Consider the following 16,756-nt stretch of genomic DNA (forward strand, 5'->3'; position numbering starts at 1 on the left):
CACCTGGCTCTTCCCGCTCCTGCACGCAGGTGTCTCTCCTGACACCACCCTCACACAGCAGCCTCTCTCTCTTCCAGGCAACAGTCACTAGACTTCACAATCACCGGCTCAGCTACCTCTCCTTTTCCATGCATGCACGCATGTTACGATTCCTGGGATGGTCTCTCTCCCTGCTTGCTTCTGTGTACAATTTATGCTTCACACTAGCGCCAAAATCAGCTGGTGATATCCCACTTTCTTCCAAATAATGCCCAAATCCTAAAAAATGCCATTTGTAAGCACCCTTCCAGCTTCGTCTTCTGCTATACTGGCCCTCCCCCGACTCCACACACTCGTTCATTTATTCTTTGCCTCCACAAATGGGCCCACTCACAAGTCTGCTCTAGGCCAGGAGCCATTCTGGGTGCCGTGCCAATAACTGAGAAGAAACAAAAATCCCTGTATTCCCAGAGCTTACATCCCATGGAACAAGACACAGACAATAAAAAAATAAGTGACATGGTGACGGCTCGACATTCCCAGCACACCCTGAGCACTCGCGCGGCCCCGCCTTTGTGCCAGGGGCTCCCTGCATTTGCATGGCCCTCCTGCCCTGCCGGCACGCTGCCCACCCTGAGGGTCCAGCACAGACGTCTCTTCTGCAAGAGGGTCCAGCACAGTCTTCCCGTCCTGGCGCACAGCAGGGTGGCCCCGTAACATGCCACCCATCCTTTTTCTCAGCACCTGTCCTGCACTGGCTTCTACTACAGGTACTACTTACTGTCTGCCTCTGATTGCAAGCTCCTTACGAACAAGAACATCTATTAAACACTGTATTCTTCTCTTAGCATTTAGTCAATACTTTGTGCAAAACAGGTGCTCCATTGATATTTTTGACCACAAAAGATACCATGTGGCCAAAAAGAATACTTTACTAAATAGTAGCAAACGGAATATATGATTTAGGAGCAATTAAGATGAGAGAGGACCAATCCTTTTTGGATGAATGTTAGGTTTCACTGATGTCTACAGAAGGTTGTGAAAAATCTGTGGAGGGAACACACACACTGTGCTGGGAGCTTCTGCATCGCTTCAGCCTTCAGAGGCCACTATAGGTGAGACAGATTATGAGAATGTAATAAAACAAACTAGTAAAAATCTTACAGGGCTGGTTCTTCCTCTTCATCTCCATCTGACTTTAGATTATCCTGATCATACTGTGGTAATTCTGGCATCAACCTGGAAATTAGAACATTATTTTAAATTATTTTATTTTAAATTGTCTGTTGTTAAAAAGTATGCTTAAGAGCAGAAAGACCAATACTTATCTAGTAATGAATGTATTCTTCAATGTTTTCTGAAATAACTACCTCTGGCCAGGACTATCTAAATGTAAACTCTGGATGGAAAGCAGTGAACCAAAAGACCAAAAACTTGGCATTGCTTGTCATTAAAAAATGCATGGTCAAGTTTACTTTGTATTCACTTTCTTTATAACTTTGACATTTTTAAGACAGACTTTATTTACTTATTTTTAGAGAGAGGGGAAGGGAGGGAGAAAGAGAGGGAGAGACACATCAGTGTGTGCTTGCCTCTCACACGCCCCCCACTGGGGACCTGGCCCACAACCCAGGCATGTGCCCTGACTGGAAATAGAACCAGTGACCCTTTGGTTTGCAGGCCAGCGCTCAATCCACTGAGCCACACCAGGCAGGGCAACTTTGACATTTTTAGTGACTAAGAATTAAAACTAAATACATACTCTATTCTTTAGAGCACCGCAACACTGATTCAGAATTCTTACTTGTAGAGCATATGATAGGCAGCAATCTGCACTGGCCGAGACCTGAAGAGGAGTAACGGGGCCAGTGTATTTAGCAAAGTCTGGAGGTGCTCCGGCAAGTTTGTTTTCTGCCCAGCAAGTGATCTCGCAGGGAGCTCGTGACTCAACAGGTGATCCTTTGTGATATGCGTTAACGTTTCACACATGGGCTTCAGCATCGCATTCTGAAAGGATGTTTCAGATGTATCTTTGCTTTGTCCTGAAGACAAAAAGGAAAAGGGGTATATCCCAAAATAAAATGAGCAATGCGGCTTGGCTGACTCACAGATAATCGAATGTTACTAGAGAAAATGACATAACAACTCGACAGATATTAGCCCCTTGCCACTAGAAACATAAACTGAACACACATAACATCAAATGATCTCAACTGTGCAATGACTTCCGGCATCTCATTTTTTAAAAAGGACAGACAGGTCCGAGTCACAAAGGACCTCTCTGTGTCGTCCGAGTCGCTGTCACTGTAATCTGCAGAGGCCTTTGATGCCTTGTCATTTTTCAACTCGGATCAGGAACAGAGCGCACGATACTTCTGAGGGGCCTGGCTTTCTCTCTGGTCTCTTCTTTGACTATTCTGCACTGTTTGACTTAAACATCCAAAGATGTTTTGAATTTTTTGACAAGTGATTCTAAATGAATCTCCCTTTATTACTTGCCTGTAACAGTAACCAAAAGAGGTAACAGCAAACTATGGATGCCTTGGGAAAAAAATTCTGTCCATTCACTGATCAGATTTGCAGGAAGGTGGTCCACGGTATCTGGAGTTGTGGAATCGAAAAAGGCACTGAGCTCACAGGCCAGATCGCAGCTGACACAGGCAAACAACTGGACCAGAGGCACGTGGCACAGCGCGTGATTCTCACTCGTGGTCTGCAGAAAACCAAAGTCATACAGGTCAGCAGACCTCCGCCAGAAAATCAAAAGTCAAGGCAATACAGAAGTCCCGTTCATTTCTCTACATTTTACAATAAAAAGCAACTGAAATATATATATAGTCTCAGAAGACATTTAATGTAGTTTACACCAAAATTACTTTTTTCAAAATTAAATAGTACAAATTAGAATCAACCCATTTATTGTGAAATGCTTTTTATTTCTAAAACTACAAAAAAAACAACATCAATTACCAGTTACCAAGTGAAACACATTAAAAACACCATTTATAATCTTCTCAGGAGCCCTACTAATTAGGCATTATTAAATTATTTTAAAATATGGAGACTGAGGCTCAACTGGGTCAAATTAAAACCCTGAGCCACACAGCACCCAGCCAAGAGCAGGTGGAGCCGAGACCCAGGCCGATTTGCCCCTCCCAGTGTGCTGCAAGGGCCCGAAGCAGGGGTGCACTGGGCTGCTCTGGGCCAGGACCATGCCGGTTCCCTGTGAACCTGTTTGACCTCTAAGGGTTACTCTGGAGACAGTGACACCTGGGCCTGAAGAACTGTTAGAACCAGAAAGTCCAAAAGGCTGGCCACTGAGAGACAAAACCAGCAAGGGCTGTGCGGCACCTATTCCATTAACATGAGCCAATGAGGAGGATGGTCCGACAGAAGTTGGGAGCCTGGTCACCGAATGACACTGGCCGACATCCAAGCTGTCATTTCACTGTCAGTGAAACCGTAGCGGGTGAGGAGCACACAGCCACAAAGGCGCTGATGACAACCAGTGGGGAACACGACTGGTGACAGTTCTGGACCGAGAGCCACACGGAGACCCGGCAGCGGTCAGGAGATGCCGGGTGGCCTTACCTCCAGCCAGGCCAGCATGGAGCACATGATGAAGTCCCACTCGCTCTCGGCCAGCAGAGGGGAGCAGCACTTGAGGAACAGGGAGAGGAACCGCATTACTTCTATGTTCACTCCCAGGATCTCTGGACTCACTTCGGACAGATCACTGGGATAAAGACAGAAGCAAAGCAAACAGAAAAGCATGAAGGAATCATATAGACATTCCCTTAGAAATATTCCACTTTAAATCTTATGTTCTTATAAAAGAGTGATTTAGGTGTCTACCACCCTCTTACTTTACAGAGCTGTGACTATAAAATACATATTGTATTGTCCAGATTGTATACGGGGAGGCAAACATAGTATAAAGTATCACCTACCAACTGAAAAGAAAAATATCTTCATGGTCTTTCTTCCAGCATATTAGGATTTTCAATATACCATGTAATAGCTCTGCATCATCTATGCTTCTGGTTTGCAGACAAGAATTTAAAATGGCAAGATGTCCAAAACCTCCTATAATAAAATTCAAAATGAAAATTAAAAAATTTTGCCCTGGCTGGTGTGGATCAGTGGACGGAGTGACAGCCCGTGAACCAAAGGGTCACTGGTTCAGTTCCCAGTCAGGGCACGAGCCTGGGTTGCAGGCTGGGTCTCCAGTAGGGGGTGTGCAAGGTAACCAATCAATGTATCCCTTGCACACTGCTGTTTACCTCTCTTTCTCCCTCCCTTTCCCTCTCTCTAAAGAAAAAAATTTTTTTATTGTACTGCTAATAAAAAAGTCTACTTTGACATAGACCAAAACTCTCCTGAGAATTTCCAGGGGTTCAGGGGGGGTTAGAAGCGCCAACCCCCCATGTAGTCGAAAATCTGCACATAACTTTTGCTTCTCCCAAAACTTCCATCATCCCTCCATATCCATGGGGAACTGGTTCTAAGACACCCCACTCCAGGACACCAAAATCTGTAGACGCTGAATTCCCTTACACAAAATCGCCTGGAACAACGCATAGCTGGCCCTCTGCATTGCAGGTTCCCCACTGCAGAAGGAAAATACTGGGTGCACGCAGGGGAAACTGCACTTTTACTGAAAAAAAACCCCATGCACAGGAGGACCCACCCAGCTCAAATCCGTGCTGTTCAAGACTGGCTCTGTAATGCCTTTACTCTTCCTAGGCAGAGAAAGGTTTATTTATTTCTTAAAACCTGGCTGGCAAAATAGAAGAGACTCATGATACTGAGTAGGCAAAGGTAGTTTACAGTTTTTTGTATGGAAAACACAACAATTAATAATAACACAAGAATAAACTGTTTCATGTACTCACAAATGTAAACCTACTCATGCCCTCCCCTGAATAACCAGAATTGATATTCTAACAACTAAGCATGTTTGTTAGCTAATTCTGCTTTATCAGTTGGGCTGAAAGAGCAAAACTGGCTGTCAAGCATCAGAAACGACTCCTCCTCCGGTGTCCCTGCTGCCAGGCCTGCATACCCTCCAGGCCGTGGCCCCGCTGCCGGCCCCCGCCCCCACCTTTCTGCTGTCCTGGGTGCAGCCTGTGCCAGAGACATCACCTGCTCCCACCAGGTGCCCCCCTCCTCTGTGCACTTGGGTCGACTGCTTCCCGCTGCAGCACCATCCAGAAAGTCACTGTTGGCACGGGCTGGTCCTGGGGGTCAGTGTGGCAACGCCGCCAATGCTTGTTGACGGCACAGCTTCTTCCACAGGCACAGCTTCTTCCATCGTCTCAACCTCCACTACCTTTTGTAAAAGCTACAATGCAGTTTCTACTCATCCAGTGGCCTGGCCTGAAGAGACCTGAAGCTCATCAGTCAGGATCACACCAGGGTCCCAGCCACGGATTGGCATCTGCAAACCCCCACCTGACCTCGTCTCAGGGGACAGCCACCACCTAGGAGGCTGACGTCGTCCAACAGTGCTCAAGATCCCACCCTCTTGCCTCCCTCCTCTGCTCCTGGGAATTTGCCCGATTTTCTAACCCTCCTCCTCCCCACGTGTACTTTCCCTCTGACCTCGTACCGCCTCCAGCTCCCACCTTCTCTCTACTACCCTCTCACCAAACCCTTGAAACAGGCAGTCCCCCCGCACCTCTTCAGAACAAGCCTCTTGTTCTGAAACACAAACACCAATGCACACGCTCGGTCCCCAGTTTCATTCAACCTTCTGTGGCATTTGACTCAGGTGATGTGCATTACCTCAAAGTTCTCCTTTGTTTCTCTTTAACTTTTGTCCTTATTCTCAAGGCTCCACCCATCCCCCACCACCATATATCCTTTAAATTCTGTACGTGTGTTCCCTTGGCAGTGTGTCTCAACAAGCTCACCCTCATTTACAGACTGCATGCCCCCCCACACGCCGTGGCCTTCAGTGGCAGGACTGCTGCTCCCCAGTCAGTGGCTTGCAGCTTGCTGGAAGTCTCCATCTGAACACTTACTCCACAGGCACCTCCATCTCACGCATTTAAAAAGTAGCATTAGCTCCCTGCACACTCCTTCCCCATTCTCCTAACCCTCAGGTGTCCTAATGGGTTTTCTGTAAGGGTCAGTAATACTTCCGTTTTCCCAACACGGGACATCATCCCAGAGCCCCTTCAATCTCTTGCACCTCCTACCCTCTCTTCCATCTATGCCTTGATTTCAGATCTATCTGTCTCTAGGACTACTCCAGTAGTTTCCTACCCAGCCTTCCTCCCCCATCTCACTCTCATGCCCACCCCGCAGTGGTCCATTTGCTTTCTAAGGGAGTTGTGCTGCTCTCCTACCTGACTCGGGCCAATAGCTCTTACAGCTCCAAGTCCCAACTCAGCCACAAACTAGGCCTTAGGGTCTGTTCCCTCCTGCCTCAGAATCCACCGTGTCTTGGTCCCCCGACCTTCAACCTTCGATGCCGGCTAAACTTGAGCTATCTGACTCTGTCCTTCCCAAACTAAGGCCCTATGGAAAATGAACACTCAGCTGAAACATTCCTCTTTGTGAAATTGCCACCGACATTCAAAGCACAGCTGAAAACTCCTTTTCTGCCATTTCCACACAGAGGTTCCATCAGTTATCACATGACACAATTTTCTGTCTTCTCTACAAAAGGGGCTGACACACAGCCAGTGTTCCACAGTTTATTAAATTAATAAACAGATGAACTAACGGATGGAAAAGTGTCCAAAAAAGTTTAAAATACAAAAGCTATTCCCTCATTTGACTTTGTGTTCAATCACTGGCTGACTAGGGAGAGAGAGACGAGGCACAGCTTAAAAAGCTACAGCTGGGCCCTGGCCAATATAGCTCAGCTGGTTGGAGTGTTGTCCATAAACCCAAAGGTTGAGGGTTCAATTCCCAGTCAGGGCACATGCCTGGATAGTGGGTTCAGCCCTGTTTGGGGTCCGTACAAGAGGCAACATATGTTCCTCTCCCTCTTTCTCCCCACATGTCCTTGGAAGGATTTTTTTAAAAAAGCTACAGATGGAAAGGAAATGAGAGAGAGGACGTTTGTGGTTGTAAATCCCCCTGAAGACTGCAGCATTTCTGTCCCACAAAACGGCAATGGGCTCTCTCCAAAGACACTCATCCTACTGACTGTCAACTTGCTACGCAGCAGAAGCGCAAACCAGGAATAGACGAGCTGTAACTTAATTTAACTCTGTTAGATTTGGGTTCAGATATTGAGAGACACTTCGTTCATCTCAAGCAATAATTAAATTAATAGAATATTTATTATCAAGAAACTAACCGTCTGTACTGCAAAGATCTTCCTGGGTCCAGGCCAGAAGGGCAGGTATACACTGAGCAACGAATTCTTTCTTGTCTTCTTCTGACAGAAACGGACAGAGACTTTGAATGGTGTGCATGTTTCCCTCTGTTAGTGGGAAAAAGCTGTTTAAAGGAAAGAAAAACTGTGAGTTACACTTACACTAAATATGCAGTTATTTCAGAAAATCCCTTATTCAGATTGGTTCCAAAGGGCTAGTAATTCCACTATGTAAAATAATTGTATAGAAAAAATAAAAGAAACTGTGCAAAGAGATTGGTAACTGCTAATTTTGGAATGATGGAACTATAAATAATTATTTTTTGCTGCTTCTTTCTCTTTTTAACACATTTCTAATTTTTTAAAGGAGCACATTTACCTTCCCCCATTTATGACTATTTTGTGTTATACATACAACACATAGTTAAGCTTTCTAGAGCCCACTGAGTCAATCTGCACAGTGCCGTTTGTGTGTCCTTTCTATGAGCTGATAATTCATGTTTGTGTAGACAGGTAAATATACAGAGAGAGAGAGAGCTGGGATCATTTCCATAATCACATCGCACTAGACGTACTGTTTTCGGCCACTTTTTCACTGAAACACAAAGCATGTAAGTTGTTACTGTCACTTAGACACTTTGTACATTTTTCTGTGTCAGAACATATAAGTTATTTTCTGTACTGACACTTCAATGCTACATAAGTAAATTACAAACACAAATATTCCAGACGATGGGTGTATCATAATTTAACTATTTCTCTGTTAGTGGACACTTAGGTTTTATTCCCCAACTTCTTGCTCTGGTAAACAAGGCTGCGATGTCCTTGAGCACATGTTCATACACCTCTCAGTCTCGATCCCTGGAAGTACAACTGCAGGATCAAAGGATCTCAATGCACTGTATTTTGATTTTCAAATTGCTTTCCGAAAAACCCTAACCCATTTAAACTTTCACAGAGTACACACGTCACTGTTTTTCTGTACACTTAGCGAATCTTTTAAATCCCTGGCAATATGTCAGGTAAGCTTTACTTGACCGTCATTATTGATGAGGCAATTCCTTTCACATTTTACACTTCATCTGTGAGTCGCCTGTTCAAGTCCTTGACACATTTTTCAATTTGGATTGTTTTAGTGAGTAATAGAAGGTATTGATATATTATAGACATTAATTCTTTGTTAATTTGCAAATGTGTTCCTCCATTTTGTCACTTGGCCTTTCAACTTTGTTTACTGTATTTTTGGCATAGTTTTCTTTTTTAAAAAGTATTTCAGTGTGGTGAAACATACGTAATGGGTTCTTTCGTGTTGACTATTTCTAAGTGCACGGTCCGGCAGTGTCACACACAGTCAATGCTGCTGCGCAAACACAGTCCAGAGCTCTCTTCATTCGCAAAACCGAAACTACCCAAGAACCAGAAACGGACCCACCGGCAGCCCCCATCTGCTTTCTGTCTCTATGAATTTGATTAAGCGAGGTCTCTCAAATTAGCGGGATCATACAGGATTTGTCTCTTTGGGACTGGTTGATTTCACTCAGCATCATGTCAAGGTTCACCTAGTTAAGGCAGGTGTCAGAACTGCCTTCTTTTTAAGGCTGACCAGCATTTCATTGTGTCTGTACTGTATTTTTATTTGTCTGTTCATGTTGATAGACAATTAGGTTGCTAGGCGCTTTCATTTTTAAAATAATCCAATGTCTATTGTTTCTTTAATGGATTCTGGGTTTTGTGCCTTGCTTAAGAAGATCTTCCCCATGCAAGGCAATCCAGTCTCTTATTCCCCTAAAACTTTACAGGTCTGTTCTCTACATTTAGCTTTCACCTGCATTTCATGTTTACTCGTAACGCCAGGAAGGGGTCTCACTGTATTTTTAAAACACACACTCAATTTTCCTAACATCATTCATTACTGATTCTCTTCACTTATTTGAAAGGTCACCTGTATCAGGCACGACATTCTCACATGGGTGTGGTTTGGTTTCTGGACTCTGTGCTCTGCTCCACTGGTTTGTCTATTCACAGCTCAAGGACTGTGCTCAGTTGGGCAAGTTCTCTTCGCTTTCCTCTTTCAGAAATTTCCTAGCTATTCTTAAAGCACTTTCCCTTCAGATGCACACTACGTTTGGAACAGTATGTCAACTTTTTCAAAAAATGTTGCTGAAATTTTCATTGTGATTACATTGAAATTACAGATTCATATCCCCCCACTTTCTTTTGTCATCTTTACTAGGCTTTACAATTACACTTTTTATTAAATTTATTTGTAGGTATTTATAGTCCAATCACTTGGAATGCAATCTTTTTTCCTATGACATTTTTTAATTCATTATTACTGATAAATAAGAAAGTTATTGATTTTTGCATGTCAAGCTTATATCCATTTCAGTAGTAATTAGTTCGAATAGTTCTTGAGTAAATTCCTCATTACTTTTACAATTAGAAAAATTTTAAATCATGCTGAACAAAACCACCAGTATCAAAAGATCATGTACTGTACGGTCCCACTGATACCACACTCCTGGGCGAGGCAATGACAGAGGAGGACAGGCTACTGGTTGCCAGAGACGCAGAAACGGGACACAGGGAGGTGGCTATGGGTGTGAAACCTAACACGGTGATGCTCACGGTCAAAGCTGTTCTCCATCTGAAGACTTTCACGGCGGTTTGTGGTCACACGCAAATGACCGCACATGACCCTGGCTGATACACTGTGTCACTGCCATTCTCTGGATGTGAAACTGAGCTGAGGTTGTGCCAAATGGTGTCAAAGTGGAAGCTAAATGTGGGACGTACAGAATCTTTTTGTATTATTTCTTACATTTGCATGTGAATCTTTATCTCAAAATAATACATTTTTTAAAGTTTTAGATAAGATTTTTAAAAATCAAAATTTAGTTTACAATTCTACTGTGCCAGAACATACACATGTCATTCTTGACTGCTTCTCGGTAAATCAACCAATTTAAAATGCCTCTTGGTGAGTTCCAGCTGAGTGTTTAGTATGGCTTCCCCAGCATGATCGACCCTGGCAGGTCTCTTGCACGTCTAACCGCAGTGTATTTCTTTGGGTTAAGAACACATTCTTCCTGCGTTTCTAGAATCCACCTCACTTGGATGACCCCCACGAAGAGAAGAGTAAAGCCCTCTCTATAGAGCAAATAACGTGGTGATACAGGATGTCAGAGATGGAAAGTAATAAAAAGATTCACAAGAGAGAGATTTTGGGGGAAAAGAGAGTAAGTTTATGAAACGCTACTTGTTGAAAACCAGTATGAAATTCCATGACAAAATGTTATAAAGTTAAAAGTGTTTATCACAAAAATATATGTTCCAAACCTAGAACAACTCAAATTGTTTTCAGTCTTTAACTCTCATCTTTTTTAACTAAATTTCATCTCCTAAGACTTTGTTTTCTCGATTTATTAGAAACTGTTGGTTAGTTGGAGGTTGCCAAGGTGACCAAATACAATAAATTACAAAGTGAAAACTTTAAGTGATTATACCTTTCTTTTCTCTTATAATGCTGTTTTACTTCATCAGATGAAATGCTTCGGGAAAGGATCAATCTAGCAATAATAAGAGACCACAGAGTGCCGTGTTCCATGGATCTAAAAAAGGAAGGAAAAAATTCATTCTGAACCTGTACCTATGATTTTTAAACACTGTTTCCCTGGATTCCTGCAACAGAGTTGAATCTGTCGCCCTGTGAGGGTGTCGCTGCACACAGGACTTCTGCACCCAGGACTGGAAGGACCGGGCGCACAATTGCCCCGAGCTTGAAGACCAGGCCCGAGGTCGCAGAGGCCGCGGGGCTGCAGCTGTGGCGTGCTCTGGGCGGCTGCTGAGTGGGCGGGACCGGAGAGGAAGACTTGGCCAGCCAGAGACCAGACCCTGGACTCTCCTAAGAAAAGGCAGTCCCACTCAGTGATTTCAACCACAGAACCGCTCACTGCAACCACCTCCACAAGGGCCCGTTTTCACACCTACTTCCTCGTCTAGGGGAGAAGGCCTATGGTTCTCGTGGCCACACAGCTGGGACAGCGGGCAGGACACAGGCTGATCCCCACGGGGGTGGGGAATGGGTCACAGAGGATGAGTCAAAGCCGTTGTCTACGGGCTCTGTTCCTTTCATCATCTGCCCCTTGAACATGCTGATAAATTTAGTAACACAAAGTCCAGATATCTCCCCAGAAAAATAAAATCAAGTACTTAGTATCCACAAAGAATTTATCATTAAGAATTCAGATGAATTTACATCAACCCTGTGACTGAAAAATTAGCACAAAGAGGGCTTACATTTCAAAGTAGTAAAATGCTCATTTAAAAATGGAATTTGAGAGGGATTTTTACCTGTTAAATAGCAGGCGCAAAAGGCTGGAGGTATTACCAAGTCCACACAAGTTATCGTAGGTAATGTTCATTTTTTCAAGCATTTCCTGAAACCCAGTTAGGAAAACCGGGGGGTTGTCCAATTCTTCACACCACTGCAGGGAGTAGAGAAGCTCTGCAGCTGAGAGGAGGGCGCGCGTTAGCAGGGGTGCCCCACGGGCCTGCCAGCCCCTCCCTCCTCCGCTTTGGTCTCTAATGCCACCCCGTCCGCTCTTCTCCAACACCTGGGAACTGACTTTCCAACGTGCTTTGAGACTGGCAAGAGACTGAAAACTGAGAACATCTGTCTGATACCAAACACCACTCCTTTACCAAATCTTCCTTGGTTCCTTCTCTGATTAGTTAAGAATGTAACAAGGACCTTAATGACCAGAGATAGGGGAAGAATCTTCCCACTACTTTGGCCACAGTGGCAAGAAGGTGCACACTGGATAAACCACGAAGGGGGGTGAGGCCTGAGATGAGAAGCTGCGGCCCCCGAGTTTAGACTTGGAAGACGGCAGGTGGCAGTGAAGAGGGCACGGGCCGTGACAGACCGCTTGCCCTCAATGAGCTGTACACAACGTTGTCAGTGAGGAGGCCACAGTCCGCCTCACGCACCTGCTGTGAGAATTAAATGACCAAGTGTCATTCATGAAACCTGGAATGTCAGAGGCTTTTAATACACAATTAGTCACAACTTCTTCTTATAAATACATGTACGGTTTGGATTTTGAAGTCAGAAGATTTGAGACCTGGTTTAAAAACATAACCCTCCCCTTTCCAAGTTAAGTAATTCTAAGCAAGTCAGGATAAAAACAGTAACATCTAACTGATAGTATTGACGAGAAGATTAAATACACAATGTTGTCAGTTTGGAATTAGTAATATGAGTAAGTCACTCCAGAAATGACACTCTACTTTCCAGTCTGGCTTTTGGACAGATTCACTCTGCCAGCAGCACAGCCGGGGTGCTCCTTGCCTTGCCTCGCCCAGAAGAGCCTGTGGACTTGGCCGACCACAGGGCCCCACCTCCTGCACTGGGAACTGTCACAGCCCCCGAGGGCTCACACACCGGACTGACATAGGAGCTGTGCAGACCCTCCACTTCTAAGCCATCTGCACAGCTCACACTGCCACCTGCAGTTCTACACCACATCAACCTCCACTTGCCCAGAAGACAAAGGCAGTGACTCAAATACCAGCTAAAAACTGAGGCTCCTTGATGAAACCCAGACGCCCTCCGCAGTGTCCTTCCGGTTACGTGACACAGGATCTGCTCACACCGATGTGATGCCAGTTTGAGAAAGTGATCTTATACCACAATCTGCTTGATATCTAACCAGATTGCAGCAAGATTTCAGTATGTTTCCATCCGATTTGCAATTTAATATTCATTATTTAAGTAACCTCATCACTGAAACAATAGGAGCTGCAGATTCTTGATTCCTTGAAGATTTAAACTGCAGTATAATCAAAAGTATTTCAAAATTCTTTCAAAATTCTTATTTATATTACATTAACTTCTCGCATATACTTACTTATTTTCCCAAGCTCATTATTTTCTAGGACTATTTCCTTTTTCAGTGCAACTAATATCATTTTGCTCAGTAATGCTGAAGTACACAAATGGCTAGGAAGTGTCTTTGTATCTCGTTCTTTAAAATCTGTTTGGAAACACTCATAATTCAAACTCAGTCTTCCTTCTAACAGAGGTCTGTGCAGCCACTGCAGAAAGACAAAGCGGGTACACCATCGTCAGACACCCTGTCTGCCACCAACTGCACAACTAAGACAGGGGCAAAAACACAGTTACTAGAACCTCTTCAAACTGTTTTTAAAGTCATTGTAAGAATGAGTTTATCATTAGTTTACTGGCAGCCACAGAGCCTGAAGCTCGGGCTCCGCTATGCAAAACCCTTCACATGCACATTCCCTGCAGGCGCCCTCGGACCTCATCTGCACCACAGCTGCCACCAGGCCGGCTGGGACCCTGCAAACAGCAAACCCCCAGAGGAGCACTCGGAGGCATCAGGGTGAAGTGAGATACTTACTTATTTTTTCTTCACCAAAAATAAATAAAAATATTTAAGCTTCCATGAAATCCAAAGATCAGAATGAGATGCGCACTCTCCAACCTCAAACATACCTGCACGGGAAGGGACTGTCTCATCATTTCCCACTCTCTGCTGTTTGGCATGACACCTGCAATGTAAACTCCCAGGAGGGAGGTGTCTTCACTCTCCAGAAGCTTACTGAGCAAATCATCCACAGTAGACAAGAGGCCTTGAAGGCTAAAACAATGCAAAGAGCGTATGGTTATGACACCCATATATACACACTGAACGCCCTGTGGCAGGTAACAGCTTACCTGAACAAAAACACAAAAGGAACCCTGAGTGGCTTTGCTACGCCTCATCTTCCCCCGCTTACCACAACACACAGTCACACGGGGGATTTAATCCCACATTCACAATTTGAAAAGAAAGTGCTGCTTCCATCCCAGCACGAAGGGGATCTGACCTATTTCTGACCAGATATTTCTGAAATACAGCTCCCGTGTTCCACAAAATGAGCGTGGTGCCCAGAGACAGATGAGACCCAACTCGAAAGCCTCTGGGTGCATCTGCTTCACGTTCACGTGTGGATTGGGTGTGAGCTGTGAAACACATCTGCAACCCAAGCACCTGGAGACAGGGGCTGTCAGACCGCAAAAGCGATCCGAACAGTCGCTGTGTGCGCAGGCCAGGAGAGGCGAGGCCTGCAAGCCACACCCAGCGAGACTCCGAAGAGCAGCAGCCCCTCCCTGACTGTAGGTCTGGAGGGCAGCAGGTCTGCTCTGACAGTCATTCTCAGCTCAGTGAGTTTAACACAAGTCCTTCTGGGAAAATCCTCGTAGGAGTCCTATTGATTTCTCACATAAGGAGTCATTTTTCATAGGCACTCACACTAATTATGGGATCTTACATAAGGGAAGTGGTAAGTACTAAGCAACACTGTGCAGCTGAGCACAAAATGGTTACCTTTGGATGTCCAAAGGCGAAGACTGGACCTGGTCCTTCAGCCACAGAGCAGATGAGCGCAGGAAGGTGCTCTGCGGGCCGGCGCAGCCCGTCTGATGAACCAACACATTCATGCCGGAGAGCCAAGTGTTTTTCAGTTTACAGATGAGAATGTCTACAATCAAGATGTCAACAGTGACTTGTAATTCCGCTGCAGTAATTATAATCATTACAAAATGTCTGAAAGAATTCATTGCCAGTCTCACATTATTAAGGTAACACTCAAAAAAGAAAACAAAAATCCAATAGTAAAATTAAAGTCATCCTTTTGGAGAAGTGAAAAATATTGGGTTGGCCAAAAAGTTCATTTGGTTTTTTCCGTAAGATGGCGCCAGTAGTGCTTAGTTGTCTGTAACTTCATTCCAAACAATTTCATTCAACTGTATTGTGACAGCTGCCATATCATTGTGCATTTAAAAGAAATGTCAAAATTGGTGAATATTTGTGCAGCTACTTTAATATTTAACATGGAACAAGAGATGCAACATTTTTGGCATATTATACTTTATTATTTCAAGAAAGGTAAACATGCAACTGAGCCCTGGCTGGTATAGCTCAGTGGATTGAGCATGGGTTGCAAACCAAAGGGTTGCCGGTTCGATTCCCTGTCAGGACACATGCCTGGGTTATGGGCCAAGTCCCCAGTATGGGGTGTGCAAGAGGCAACCACACACTGATGGCTCTCTCCCTCTTTTTCTCCTTCTCTTCCCCTCTCTCTAAAAATAATAAAATCTTTAAAAAAAATGCAACTGAAATGCAAAAAATAATTAGTGCAGTGTATGAAGAAGGTGCTGTAACTGATCAAACATGTCAGAAGTGATTTGCAAAGTTTCATGCTGGACATTTCTTGCTGTAGGATGCTCCATGGTCGGGCAGACCAACTGAAGTTGACAGCCATCAGATGAAGACATTAATTAAGAACCAACATTATACCACACAGGAGACAGCTGACATACTCAAAATAAGTAAAGTTATTGGTAAAAATGAAAAATGTATCTTTTATTTTGGCATTTTTGGCCAACCCAATAGAATACCTTTTCTAAACAGAGACATCAGTATTAAAGAAAGGGTTGGAGAGGAAGGCTACCAAGAGTATTTTTTAAAATATTTCTTTCATAGATATTTCTAAATTAACACACAAGGCAAAAATATAGTCCTTAAAAAGGCACTCTCAATTTCATTTTGATATACACTAAGATTGAATGTTTTTAACTATTTAAGAGAAGGAAAGAGATTAAGATACGGCACCTTCCAAAACTATTTCCTTGATATCAAATAAGAACTTAAGACATAATGTCTACACACATCTTTAACTTGGTTTTTAAGGTCAAAAGTGTTTAAGATTTGAGACCTTTACTCAAAATGGTTTCAACTTTCAAATACATTATATATAATTCAATTAACAAAGCCTTGACACTTACACTTATGAAGGTCAGAGCCAGAGATTCCCAGCAAAACATTTGAGCAGTAGGCTATTACCTGGCAAATGTGTTTTTCCTCTGCTCTGAGCACACAGCTGAAAGAGAGTTAATAATAAATCTTCAGATGATGGCATGAGCAAGTATCCTTTTGCTGAGCTGAAATAGTCATAGGCCACATCACAGACAGAAGACACTGAAGAGTCATTATTTTCAGCTTCTGACAATTTCTTTGCTTTGGATAAAGTTTCATGAAGTTTAGTAATAATTCTTTCAACATATACTTCTCCAATCAAATAATCTAGAGAAAAAAAAAACACAGACAAAAAATAAAAAATATTAACAGTATAATTCTGAATATCTTACAACTTGAGTCTTTGTGTTTATTTTTTAAAAAAGGTGCTTGTGTATTAGACAAAAGAAAACCATACGAACAAATCAGTATGTTCTCACACACACAAAAAAATGCCTCATAAAAAAGCAGTTTTAAATTAAATATAAAAACCAATGCTCTACAAAATTAGGGTGAAGAGCTTTGCTAAATTCAAAACCCTTTAGAATAAAATACAAAATATTAAATGTCATCCAAGTCA

General features: G+C 43.5%; 1 protein-coding gene across 1 annotated transcript in view; it reads right to left on the reverse strand.

Moving 5' to 3' along the window:
- The window catches only part of LTN1 (listerin E3 ubiquitin protein ligase 1), a 42,645-nt gene that overhangs the window by 9,472 nt on the left and 16,417 nt on the right, over positions 1–16,756 (reverse strand). The window contains exons 13-24 of the mRNA XM_024561122.3: positions 16,225–16,464; positions 14,707–14,860; positions 13,833–13,977; positions 13,225–13,411; positions 11,666–11,825; positions 10,819–10,923; positions 7,295–7,437; positions 3,930–4,065; positions 3,571–3,715; positions 2,479–2,692; positions 1,784–2,021; positions 1,144–1,218 (exon numbers count right to left, since the gene is read on the reverse strand). Of these exons, the coding sequence (XP_024416890.2) occupies positions 1,144–1,218; positions 1,784–2,021; positions 2,479–2,692; positions 3,571–3,715; positions 3,930–4,065; positions 7,295–7,437; positions 10,819–10,923; positions 11,666–11,825; positions 13,225–13,411; positions 13,833–13,977; positions 14,707–14,860; positions 16,225–16,464 (1,942 nt within the window). The remainder of the gene's footprint in view (positions 1–1,143; positions 1,219–1,783; positions 2,022–2,478; positions 2,693–3,570; positions 3,716–3,929; positions 4,066–7,294; positions 7,438–10,818; positions 10,924–11,665; positions 11,826–13,224; positions 13,412–13,832; positions 13,978–14,706; positions 14,861–16,224; positions 16,465–16,756) is intronic.

The sequence above is a fragment of the Desmodus rotundus genome, chromosome 2 (assembly GCF_022682495.2).
Source record: "Desmodus rotundus isolate HL8 chromosome 2, HLdesRot8A.1, whole genome shotgun sequence".
NCBI lineage: Eukaryota > Metazoa > Chordata > Mammalia > Chiroptera > Phyllostomidae > Desmodus > Desmodus rotundus.